General features: G+C 30.2%; 1 protein-coding gene across 1 annotated transcript in view; it reads left to right on the forward strand.

The window, feature by feature from the left end:
* The window catches only part of LOC106470057 (serine/threonine-protein phosphatase 6 regulatory ankyrin repeat subunit A-like), a gene marked incomplete at its 3' end in the record, with an annotated part of 58760 nt that overhangs the window by 34622 nt on the left and 9962 nt on the right, over nucleotides 1–14176 (forward strand). Inside the window, exons 15-18 of the mRNA XM_022398596.1 lie at nucleotides 740–827; nucleotides 3353–3470; nucleotides 7297–7504; nucleotides 11026–11113. Of these exons, the coding sequence (XP_022254304.1) occupies nucleotides 740–827; nucleotides 3353–3470; nucleotides 7297–7504; nucleotides 11026–11113 (502 nt within the window). The remainder of the gene's footprint in view (nucleotides 1–739; nucleotides 828–3352; nucleotides 3471–7296; nucleotides 7505–11025; nucleotides 11114–14176) is intronic.

The raw sequence follows: 14176 nt of genomic DNA on the forward strand, positions 1-14176 counted from the left end.
CATCTAGCATCAGTTGCTTTGAATTTGCTAACCTAACGTCTTTTGCCTTTGTGATACTATTTAATAAGTAAACTTTTCTCATTTGTTTACAAGTAATGCAAACAACAGTAATAAATTATCACCAATGTTACCACACACACATGAAACTCCAGAATCAGCAGATTACAGTCTCAAAGCCTCAAGCTTGTTATTAATGTTAGCCCTTCAGATGCAATCCGCTTGTTGTCTTTCCATAATTATTTACAATAAAACAGTGAAATAAATGACATATTAACTTCTAACTCCATTGATCTCTTTGAAGTAAAAGTTCAGAATCAACAATGTTAAATACAGAAAGAGAAGTAGAATCGATTGGATTTTAAGTTATTAAGTGATAACTATGTTATGTGATAACTATATGACAAGGATATAAAGTGAACAGTTTTTATTATCTTCTATTTCTGTTTAGAATAAATATTGCTTACATTGTACACTTGTATATAAATAACAGTATTTTTATAACAGAAATTTCTCTTATCATTGTTAGGATCTTTTAATTTTCTAATACGTAACAGAAAAGTTTACTCGTACAATTCATGTTAAAAATATTATATACACTTTTGATGTTAGAAGAATATTACCTTCTGATAAGTTACAAAGAAAAAAATATTAACTTGTACTCAATTATATGTCGTACAAAATTCATTTACAGTGTAAGTGGGATAATAAAACCTCACGCTTCTTATCACTTAATTTTTAGCATCTCAAGGACAGAAAGAATGTCTACGGCTTCTCCTTGAACACAATAACTCCTGTGAAGTTGTTGATGCTGTTGATAGATATGGAAGGTTTGTACTTTAATAGCCAACATTTGTTCACAAAGTAATGCATAAGAGAATAGCACTGAATTTTTTTTTCTAATACCTAAATAAATACTATATGTTACAAAAATAAATCACGTGTAACCTTTTAAAAATTGTCACATATTTTCATGTGTCTTGTAATATATTAATCTATTGACAGCAGTAATTTTTCAGTTCCTAAAAATAATTCAAGAAATATAAATTGTCCGATAAATAATTGTTCAAATTGTTGCTAATAATGAGAATTTGTCAGTGGTATGGAGTTGCCCGATTCATAGATCATTTTAACGTTACAATAGCTAAAACAGTTGTGTAAATCTAAACTGGTTGTTTATACGTATGTCCCCTATGATATTGATTTAGAAATTTAATTTTTTATTACAACATTTCTTAGTGCAATACAAAGCTTGGTAATAGTTATGTGTATTACCTCTGTGATTTATGTTTGTAAATGTACGTTATTAAAAATGTAAAACCTGGTAGTTAGAGTACTCGAATGGCAATTTGTGAGTCACGGGTTCAAATCCCTGTCACTGTACATGCTTGCCTCTTTCAGCCATAGGGGCATTATAATGTAAAAAGTCAATTCCATTATTCATTGATAAAGAGTAGCCCAAGAGGTGGTGGTGGTGGGTGGTGTTGACTTGCTCTCTTCCCTCTAGTCAATCACTGCTAAATTAGGGACTGTTAGTGCACATATCCCTTCTGTAGCTTTGTGTGAAATTAAAAAAAAAATAAACCTAAAAATATATTCTATCTCAATGCTTATCATTAATTAATCTACTGAAAATTGTTTGAATGTAAAAAGTACTTTAAGTTGCTGAAAATAGGAAGTCATACTGTTGGATTTAAATATCTTTTTGTGGCCGGATTTAAAGTTAATTTTCGGTAAGCAGTAAAAGCTTGTTTTAATGAAAATGTCATTCATATGAGCATGTTCTTTGTAATTTTTTAATTTTTAAAGCTTGTGCAAAAATATTATTTAAAATTTAATGGTCCGCTGTTCACTTGTAATTTAGTTTTATTCTGTAAGATTATGTCTTTTACTTTTAACATGTTGCTGGTAAAGAAAGCTAACGTTATAACAGCAATGTGAGTTAACAAGTTGAGAAATATCATGGACAATGTGTGAGCTACTTCGTAACAGATTTTTGCTTGTTGTTGTGGGTTATCAGCAATGGATGTTGTTATAAATATGATTCAAACAATACATACACTTAACAATTATAGAAAGTTGCCATCATTATACACAGTTTCTACTAAGATATTTTTACATACTTTTTTATATTTGTTATCCATAATATATTTTTTGTGTATTCAGTAAACACATTTAACCCTTTCCAGTCTCATATTTGTGTTTTTTTACAAGAGTAAAAGGCATCATTAAGCTTTCAAAAAATCAGTCTAATCTGTTCCCTTAGATCACATACAAAATAAAACTATAAATATAATGCTCAGAATTATAATTGAGTTGATTAATACTTATTTTATTAATATTTGTTTTGGAAAAAGTAATATAAAAAATCCAAACTGCTAAGCCTTATTTCAGTTTTTGTCACAATTTTTCTATTTTAAGTGTAGAAATATTTAAACCACATAGATAAAACTTCTCAACATAAAATATAACTGCAAATCCATAGTCTTTATACATATTTATTGCTTTAATATTTCTGGTTCAGGTTGTTTGAAAAGAGTGAACATTTGAAGTTGATAAAGTGTCACTGTAAAATTCAGCTGACTGTATTTTTTGTTTTAAAATTTCCAAACTTCTAAAGCTGACAAAAGTATATCATCCAAAAGCTATGATTATTCTTTTCTTTGCAATTTGTTTACTACAGAGCTCACTTTTCTCAGTCATAAATTTGTAAACCTTCAGGTATTACATAATTAACCTTTCTTGATTGCATTGCTTTATATAATCTAACAGTATTAGGGTTTTGCATTTTTTATATGCTGTGTGTAAAGGTAATAAATTAATTGTATTGGTTCTTTAGCTGATTTTTTTTTATTGCTAATAGCTTGTGTGGAACCTGGCCTTGAGATCAGTGGTTATGGGCATATTGCATAGTGGCATAGTTTATAGCTATGTTATGTAGTTTTTTATTTATTCTTTCTTTCATTATGAATTGTTAATTTATCAAAAAATTATAATTTGGGCTCAAAAATGTTTTGTTTATCATGCTTTGTTTTAAATGTCTGTGTTTGTGATGCAGTTCTGTTTATGAGTTGTCAATTTCCATAGATACAAATTCAGATGTGGCCTTTATAATGACATCAGGTTGAAAAGAGCTAATTATTAATTACTCTTGTGCATAAATTAAATCTGTTTTAAGTAAATAGCGTGACCAGTGTTTAGAAACTTGGAGTTGATATATGTTTCTGTGTGGCCAAGTCTTTATTGAAAGAGATCTGTGATAATGAGACCTGAGATACATATTAAATTTTTGTGTTTAGTCTGTAATTTGGTTTTAGGTCACTGTGTACTCATACTAACAAATTTTGTTTTGTAGAACGCCATTGATGCAGGCTGCCCTCTATGGACATTCAGAGTGTGTACTGCTATTACTTAGGCATGGAGCTTCTGTCACTGCTGTAGATACAAATAGAAGAACTGCGCTATTTCGAGGGGTGAGACTGTTAATATTAACAAATACTCCAGTGTGAAGTGTTAGACTTTGCATGTATTTTTAAGAGTCAGAGTCAGTTAAAGCAGAAATAGTTTACATTCAAATTACAGTTGTTAAATATCAAAGATACATATCGAAGAACTAATGAGCTCAAATTTGTTGTTTTAATAACTACGTGAAAAAATTCATTTCTTCCATGAGTAAATAAATAGACCTTGTCACACCATACCTTGATATTTATTTCATAAAGACACTGTGTTAATAGATTAACTCTTTCTATATGGGCTAGTTCGATGTTACCAACTTCGTAACTATAAAGTAAACATCAAATTTTCTGTACTGTAAAATTGATGTTTAGTGTATCTTCATAAAAATTGGCAAGCTCTCAGTATACACTACAAGTTTTTTGTACACAAAAATCAAATTAAGTAGTTTTACTAAAGATTTGTCTATGAATATGTGAAATCAGTGTTGACTGCTCCAAGTGCAAATTTATTTTCATGTTAGGGTTAAAAATACTTTTCTTCATCTGAAAATTTTCAAATTTTGTTTACATAATCTCTAAAACCTCTTAAATAAATAGGAAATTTTTTTATTTGTAAGTAAAACTTTTATATTTTATTTGTTATTTTCTCTACCCAAACTCAATACAGATTTGGTCAATTTGACCGACTTTGTAACCACCATAAAAAAAAAATGAAATAAGTCTAAATTACCCATTTTTCTTTATGAAATGATTACAGATTGTAACAAGAAACTACAATTATTTACCCTAAATAGCTTATAGCTCATAACAGTCTACATCTGTTTATACTTAAATTTATTGCTCTTCAAACCATGCCTAACCAATAATCCCGCCACACAAGTTGTATATCACTCGGAGAACACATAGTTTATGTTACCTTACTGAATGACGTAACAAACAAGCAGCTTACAAACATACCTCGTGAAGAATTATTATTTTTCATTATCTTACCTAATCTAACCGTGTCTTGACTAATAAGTTTTTGATTCTTACATTTTACTTACTTTTATAATAATAAATGAAAAATGTGCATGAAAAATAAGGAATTTAGTACTTCACCTTTGACCTCTTGCTTTTTTTCTGTCATTTGTGGAGAGAATTTAAGCCTACTTTTGTTATACTTATGGTACTAGCACATCTAAGTAATTATTATTTACTTAATGCACTAAAAAATACAGAATAATATTATGCACAAAGCAAGTAATGTCCTATAACTATCATAGTTTGACTAGCTTTCTAACTATGACAGAAGAGTAAAAAAAGATTCCGAAAGCTTCTCGATATGAACGCTGTGAGAGAAACTTTCAAACTGAAGATGAAATAGACAGTAATAATACATAATAAAGTAATACATTATTTGATATATTAAAACTTGGCCTTTCTATTGGTTATAAATAATATAGTATAAAAAGTCAGAGAGAACCATTGGCAATTTGTGAAAGAAAGGATGTGATAGGTGGTCATGACAAGTGGGTCTAATTTTCTTGTTTATGACTCCATAAACAAGTAAGATTAATAGGTATAAAGATTAAACTTTGCCTTAGTAGTATCTATATTATAATGAGCAATTTACATTAAATCATACTTCAGAGGGGTAGTAAATACAATTCTCATATAAGGGAAGATTGGGGATTTTTTCAAATATTTCCCTATAAAATTTAGAACTTAAAACTTATATAATATTAAAACTTGATTTATTAACTATGTTTTGATGCCAAGTTGACTCATATAAATCAGTAATAAAGTAATTTAAATTTTGAATGTAACTGTCTAAAAGGTCATAATATGTGCACTTTGACCTACCAGTAGCGAGAGGGTTAAAGATTTGGTGTTTTAGGTTTAATTTTCAACCAGAATGCATGAGACAGCTTTATTTCTCTTGTTGAATATTCAGATAACTTTTCAGGCTTTATTTTATTTGTTGTGATCATTCAGAAGACCCTTGAATTGTCTTTACCATTAGGACTTGATGCTAGAAAGCTCCAATTGCCAACTATATCTGTACTCTATTTTAATGTTTGTTATGAAATGAGATTTTCTTTATAAATATTCATATTTTATTCTAAGCTTTATGAAACAGCTTTGTTTTGGTTCATCCAACCAAACAGAAAATTAAAAATATTTACTAATTTCGGTTTCACTGATCCTCTAAACTTTAATTAATATAAACCTGAGACCAGAGCAAACTGCCTTCTTATAGTGAAATTGAAAATTAACCTGGTAATGAGTATAGCTAATTAAATATACTTTTGTTATGATCTTACAAAGATTAGAATGCATTGTTTTATTAGTTGGGTACCCTTACTGTTAATGATGTTTTCTGACATATTCTTAAAGGACAGATGTTTAGTATGTTAAAGTTGATACGTAAAGGTCTAATAAAACATGAGAACTTAAAAATGATAACTGATCTCAGGTAAGTAAAATCTATAGGCGGTCCTTAATATTTTGATAAGCATACTAATATTAAATAGGTCAATACTACTTAAAGTTATAAGTATAAATGTAAAAAGCTTTTCTTGTTTCCTTTTAAGTTGGCTAGGAAAGTGACTGTATGAAAAGTACCTTTTTAGTTTTGGTATAATTTGATAAAATTAGCAGTTATAGTTCATAATTTTTTTTGTTAAATAGTAATCTTAATCTTGTAGGTTATATGGAAGGTTGAGTATATTATATTAAAACAATTTTGAATGTACAATTTAGCAAGCTACATGACAGCCACAGTTGATATAAAGTCCAGTACTACATTTTGACATTGATGTTTTGTAAGCAGTGAGCTGCCACCAAAAAATTAACACTTTTGAGAAGGTTGTATAATAGCTTTTTCTGATACGAAATATTCATACACTCAGTTCTTAAGAATGTGATAAAATCAAGGATTTAGAATTGCCAAATCAGGGATATACTTTGCACTTAATGGCATTGGAAAACAAAGAAATGTGGATCACTTTATCACCTTGGGGTATCAAGACCATTCTGAAAGAGACCTGCAACAAGTCATATCCCAGCCTTGGTAAGCAAAGCGAGGCATAACATAACAGATGAGAAGCCACAAACACACAAATTAGTGGCAAAAGACATTCATGTGCCCCATGCCTAATGGAAACAACATAATCAGAAAAGATTTCTGTCTGAAAATGAGGCCAACAGAGTATGAGTTCACCAAGATTATGTCAAGCAGATGGTGACTGAAATGGATATTCATATTATTCCATATTTAGACAACATGCTGGTCAGTTTGCCAGTTGCAGAACATATGGATTTCTGTGTAATCAAACACATGAAGCAAGTGCTTGTGCACCATTATCCATGAACAGTAGATGGGTTATTGAAAGTTTACAGGGATGATTGGTTTGCTTTGAACATGACAGTCCTACAACAGGGCCTTTTGTAATGGAAATATTTATGCAGAGCTATGGTCGTGGTGCACTGTTTTCAGATAGTGTATGACTGGATATTCCAACATGGACTGCCAATGTGGTGAAAGTCCATAATTGTTTTAACATAGAGTATTCAACTTCCATTTAAATAGCTAGATAAATGTATAGATGTTACTTAGCTTATTATAGTAAGTGTTTAAAGCTTTTTCACATATCATTATTTGAATGAATCATTACAAGACTACTTTGTCCCTGTTTAATTATTGTTTATGAGACATGTTGTGTATCAAAATAAAAACAGGAAAATGTTTGTTGTTTTAGCAGTTAAGATATAATTTTTATATGCTAATAACAAAAATGTTAAGATTTAAGTCCAGCTTATACTTGATAATTTTAATCTCCATATTTTTTTCTTTGTTAAGGCTGTGACTGGGCACGAAGAGTGTGTACATGCATTAATTCAAAATGGAGCTTTCGGGGGCCACAGAGATGTCCTTGGAAAAACACCATTTCATCTTGCTGCTGCGTGCGGTAACGTGGGAGTTCTTGGAGCCCTTCTACAATCTCATTCGACCAACGGGCTGTTAGACAAGGCAAGTTTTACCCCTCTTCACTGGGCTTGTTATGGTGGTAAGTTTTTGTTGTTTCCTCCTATCATCATACAATGTATTAGTTTTAATCTTTAATTCTTTTGACTTAGGCGCAGCTGGTGCAGTACATACATAACTTTATTACTCGTTTTTACTGCCCCTGAAAAATAAAAAAATACACAGCATAAAATTCTATTATTAATTCTCTTTGTGGACATGAAAGTACAGTATTAAAGGAAGGGGAGATTTAACCCTTTTGATGCGAGTCACAGGTGAAAAGCCATGTTATCTCGTTTGTTGACTCTCGTTCAAAATTTTATTGAACTAATGTTTCATGAATTTATGTCAATAAGTTTGGTATTAAACTGTAGATTATAATTCAAATTTTAGAATTATCCATTACTCAATTTGTTAATTTAAAATTAAATATTAAACAAACACTGATAAACATCGATTTTTGTGAAGTCAAAATACTAAGTCTATAGTTTCATACGAATTAGAAACTCAAATTACCAATATGGACAAGCTAGAATATAAAATAAGAAGGTCTTATCTTTTCTATTTGCTAAGATAGCTTAGTTACTAAATTTGATAAATTATAGTAGAATTTTATGGTATTGATGTAGTAATTTATGATTTTTTCAGTTATTCAAAAGTATATATAAAACCTAAAAAAAATATTTAATTTCACATCCTCAACATGCAAAATTTTATAAGGCTTAGCAACCTACGACAAGCAGCAAATGAGTACAAAGGTCGTAACTAGAAGAGATAATTGTTGGCTTTACTTCTTTAAGAAAAATAAGTTTAAGAACTTATCTGTAAATAGTAATAATGTATATACATATATAATGTATTATAACTGAAATGTCACTGTATTTTACAAAATACTAGTCCACTAAAACCTAGTCAAGACAGGTCAGTTTTATATCATTGGATACGGTAATACATGAATGCATGTGTGCCGTGTTATTGGCATTTCCTGTCAACTTGACACACCTACACTTTTTTGTCTTTGAGATGTACATGGTAACAAAATAATTTAGAACCTCTTAGGTTATTATTCAATATTTTTTTCTGGAGAGGAGTAGAAAACTGATGTGGGGTTCTGAGGTGAGTTTTGCTTATTATTTCTGGCAGAAGAGCACTGGTTTTTTTCATAGTGTTGTTCTCTAGCGTGCAGAATATTTTCTTACCAGAAGATACCAATAACAATGACATAAGTACTTTCAGAATTGAAGAATTTGCTTATAAAATGTATTTTCGGTATATCGGCATTCTGAGAAATTCTAAAATAATAACCAAAGACACCGTTTTAAAAAAAATATATCGAGATCATAGAAGTTAGGTACGTTAAAACAGATCTGCAAGAATTCGACAACATGCTGGTCAAGTCATCAGAAGTAGCACCAACAGAATTCAGTGCAACTGGAATGTTGAAAGATGCACTAGAAAAACCATCATCCTCATACACTATATGGATTATAGCAAACAAGCAAGGAATAGAAGTGTGCTTTTGATATAAAATCCTTGTGACATAGCAAAGAATTCACAAACACAAAAGGCAGTAGAAAAAGCAATCCACCAAGTGCATAGGCAACATAATCAAGAAAGATATCCTGTTTTGAAAAGCAACACAAGTCGTGTATATACAAGCTATTTTCACATCTCCTTCAACCATCAAAATACTTCAATCTGCTTGAGAATAAAATGATATTTCGTGCTTGTTTCAAATTATGAATTTTCATGACAGGGATATCCCTTCTACTTACTAGCATTGTAAAACAAAGGAATATAGATCAATCTGTGGGACCATGAGCACTCAGAAAGAGGCCTGCAAGAGGCAGTAACCCACCCATGGTAAGTGTGGTATCTTGTAACAATTATGATCTGAGTGTATGAATATTTTGTGCCTCTACTTATTTTTCCCAAAAGCAATCAGTTTTTGTCAGCATCACACTACCTACAAAACACCAAACAATGTAAAAATTGTAGTTCTGATATATGTCATTCCACTGTGACTTTATATTGACTGAAGTTTTCAAATAACTTGCTGATTTGCATATTTAAAATTACTTTAATATAACGTACTCGACCCTTTGTTATCTAAAAAAATTATATATGTATGTGTGACCTTACATATGTCTTGTGTGAAATGTAGCTTTACTGATGTATTAGTTTTATATTGATTTATTTTTATTATATTTATTATTTAATTATTATATTATTATATTTATATTTATTATATTTATTTATTGATTATTTGATTTAATTTTCCCACTATGACTTCACTACCATAGCATGTTAACACTAATTTTAAAACAACCATTAATCTATATTTAGTGTTATCTCACGTAAGTTATGTATAAGTGTGTTTTAATTAAATGCAGGTGAGGTTAGAAAAATGTATATTTAATTTGGTATAATTTTGTATTTCTTAGCTCACTATGGGGTATTTGACAATTTTAAAAAATCATAGAGCCCTGGACTGGACTCTAATCCTGCATCATATAAATTCTGTTCAGTTTCAAGTTGAATGTTATCTGATCTTAGATAAAGAATCTGTTCTGTACCAACTTTTTATTAAGCTTAATTTGTTAATTTTAGTTTTGAAAAGTTTTTTATTAAAACCAATAATATCTAGTTATATAAAATAGTAAACTTTTTTTTAACTTCCTTGACCAATGACTTCGTACATTTGTCTGTAGACACCTACTTTATGTACAGAAAGTATGTTTCTGACCAGAAGCTATAGGTCACTTCTATTGGTGATGGGGAAGAACCCTATTCATTTTAAGGTTAAAAGATCAAGGTACCACATAAAAAAAGATTGGTTTTTGTGCAGAAGAAAGCATAACTATAAAATACACACAAAAGCACACCAGAACAAAAATAGGAAGAAAAAAAGGTAATAGTTGTAGGGATCAGCCGCTCTACTGATGACTATTTTTTCAACTTTTTTACTACCCAAGACTATTTAAGGGAAAATAATTTTCAAACTTAAATCACAACATTTTTCCCATCCAAGCTAGGTTTATGTGTACAATAGGTTACTCTACATCTGTGTGTTTTCAAAATAAAAACACTGGAAAACATTTCAGATGGGTAATTTATTGACAACATACTTTGCTGAAATTAAATATTTAATATGTAGTAGTTAATAATTAAATATCTTTTTTTTTCTGGTTTATTGCACGTTGAATGAGTTGTTTAGTTGCACTGATTTGTTTTATGTCTTAAATCATGCCAAGGTGGACTTTTGAAAGCTCTCTGACTCCATGGGAGAAAAGACTTCCAAATTATTATTGCTACTAATTTTATTAAGTGTTTTTATAACTTTTAATTGACTTCTTTGTTATAGTGAAGTTCTAAGCTGCATTTTTCAGACATATTATTTGTTGAGGAAAGTAGATCTTTACATTTCACTGTGCACGCACGTTTGGTGTTAGTACAAGCGTTTGTTTCTAGAGCCATGTTTTTGATAATGAAGAAGATTAAAGCAAGCTCAAAATAGGCTTCTTTAAGCACATAACCATTTTCATGGCACCTGATTTGTTTCAGGTCATGAAAGCTGTGTAGAACTTCTTCTCGAGCACTGCAAGATTTCTAATTTTATTGGAAATAAGTTCTCTCCACTTCACTGTGCAGTGTAAGTATGCTTTGTTCTTATTACCTACCAGTATTGTGTGTGTGTGTTTATGAAAAACGAATTGATTCATAAACATGCTGCTTAGTTATATTTAGATTAAAAATGACACCTCTGTAAATGTTAAGGAACACAGACGTTGGATTTTTTCTTTAAAGATCTGTGTTACTGCTTAATCATGATCAGTTTTTAAAAACTGAAGGAAATGGCTATTTAAAATGCTTGGAGAATTACATTTCTTCGTAGGCTTTTATTTATTTTGTATTTTTTTATTAATAAGTAGCTAAACACAGATTATGTTTAGGAAGTTGGTATATGTTGCACACATTCTGTACATCAAGTGACTTGTCTAAAAAACAAAAGCTATGTAGAATATAAGAGGGGAGTCTAGAAGACCTTATGTATGGTTGCGCATGTATAGGGTCAGAAGCATAAAATAAACCCCAATAATTTGGTCATACTTCTAGCTATTAATGTCATTTTGAGGTTTTGTGGAGACAAAAAAAAAATTGACAATAATAAAGGGTTTTTAAATGAATAGGAATAGATTTAATTAATGTATAGTCATTATACAAGAATTCCAACAAATTAATGTCTCCCATATGTTCAACAAACTTTTTTTCGTTAGTTGTTCATGTTTCTGAAAACACTTCAAAAAAAAAAGATTCAGCATTACAAAAGCTTTTAGATAACATTTAAACTTGCGAATACATATATCAGCCCTCGTAGAAACTCAGTTTCCTAGTTCTTGATCAATTATATTTATATTTTCAGTCTTTTGAATACCTTTTTTTTGGTTTCCCCAAGGGTTAGTATATACTGTTTACAACAAAATAACATATCACTTCTAAATCTGTATGTTTCAAGGATTTCTCAGCCTCGATTTGGGCAACTTCAAAACAAAGATATTTTGGTGATGAAAAACATTTTTTTAACAGATACTTATTTTGTTTTAAGGGTGTCTTTTAAATAGCTCACTTTGTTCCATGATCTTAAAAAATCTAATTCAGTTTTACATCAAATATTTCTCCTCTCTGATGTCGAGCCAGGTTCACTACATTTGAAAGGCTGTGTCTATAAAAACTTGACTATTTTAATAGTTTAATTCAGTGCATCAAGTTACCTGATTTCGTAATCTAGCCATCATTTAATACACCCTTTTTTATATGAATTTTTGAGACATTTTCTGAAAAACAAGAAATTTGATAATGTTTTCATCTTTGTCACAACAACAAAACGAAGAGAAATTAAACATATACACATAAATAATTAAGTATTTGCACGGAAAAATACACATACACGTATTCAGTTTATGGGAATATTTCTTAAAATAAGTGAGTTTACTGTTATAATTGTACAGAGTTATTTTGTATCATATGCATGGCCAGGTGGTTTGGGTGCTCACTTGCAATCCGAGGGTTGTGGGTTTGAATCCCCGTTCCACCAAACATGCTCGCCCTTTCAGCCATGTGGGCGTTATAGTGTAATGGTCAATCACACTACTCATTGGTTGCCCAAGATTTGGCAGTGGGTGGTGATGACTAGCTGCCTTCCCTCTAGTCTTTCACTGCTAAATTAGAAATGGCTAGCACAGATAGCCCTTGTGTAGCTTTGCATGAAATTCACAAACCAAACAAACAAATATCATATATGCAATAAATCAAACTTTGAGTTGATATAAAAACATTTAATGTCTTCCTTTCTCCATAATGAGTAGCTAGGCTCAAAAAGCTCTTTTTAAACAATAATTCAATTTAAGTAAAAGTTTACTCACTCTATATCACTGTAGGTTCTACTTGAAGGACTCCACTTACCTAGTTCAACGTTAGTAAATGTTTACTCACTCTACATCACCATTGGTTAGACTTGAAGGACTCCAATGAGCTAGATCAATGTTATTACGTGTTTACTTCAGAACTGACTAGACTCGCAGAGTTCTGTATTGCTAATTCGACTCTCGTTGAGGGTTTATGATCCTTCTATTTGCAACTGGCTATTCTGTAAGAGCTCAACTAAGCTAATTAAACTTTAGTGACTGTTTACTTGTGCTTTATCTCATTTTGGCTAAATGTCAAGTATGTTTGCAAGTTAAAAGTCAAACTTTGAGTGATTTGATTAATAGTACATGAAGTACGCCTGTCAGGTGATTAGAAACAATTATGTTTTTAATGTTTAGAAAGGATTTTATAATTGGTTTATAGCTGTGAAATAGTAGCCATTCTGATTAGTTTTTACCATGGTGTTGTATTAAGATTGATTGTGGTCATTAATTTCATGCATAATTATATATTACACTTTTGTTGTCAAAGTTTTTGCTAGCTTCAGATGTATTTGTTTTGTCACTGGGTAATATGAGGCTGTCCACCTAGATCCAGACCTCGGGGCTTCGCCTTATTGTAACATGCATACCTTTTCAGATTAAAACTATGTGTAGCTGTAACAGAATCTTTTTTTTTGTTATTTTCATGTAAAGTCTTGTATGAGTTAGACATGTATATGGCTGTAGATGATGTATTTGAGCTGTCAAAGTTAATATTGTGTAAGACTGCTGTTTGAATTGGTCAGAATTAAATTGTTTTATTTTTGTATAAGCTTTGAAAATAACTTCCAAAATAACATTTAACAAAATCCTGTAACGTAAAACAGTTTTTAATACAAAATTAACTTTAAGATATTTAGATGTATTGTTAAAAGCATTTCTCATTAAAAAAACATTAATAGAATAACTTGAGAACTTTAAGTTACTAAATTCTAAGCTTTGTTACTTTTAATTGATTGAAATGGGCATATTTGCCAAAGAAACTGTATTCTCTTGCACCATTAAAATCAATTGTAGAAAAAATAACTAATAACCAGAAGAAGTATGCAAACTTAATGTTACATGGATTTTTTTTTCTCTTTATGATGTTCAAAACTCTGTGAAACTGATATAGTTTGGTCTTCCTTATTTGATAACACTTTGCTAAATACTGTTTTACTAAATATTTTATTCTTTTAACTGGCTGGAGTATTTCTGTGAGGAGGAATTAGTGACCATAAAGGTCGAATTTAATATTTCAGATAACT

Source organism: Limulus polyphemus, unplaced genomic scaffold (genome assembly GCF_000517525.1).
Source record: "Limulus polyphemus unplaced genomic scaffold, Limulus_polyphemus-2.1.2 Scaffold3795, whole genome shotgun sequence".
NCBI lineage: Eukaryota > Metazoa > Arthropoda > Merostomata > Xiphosura > Limulidae > Limulus > Limulus polyphemus.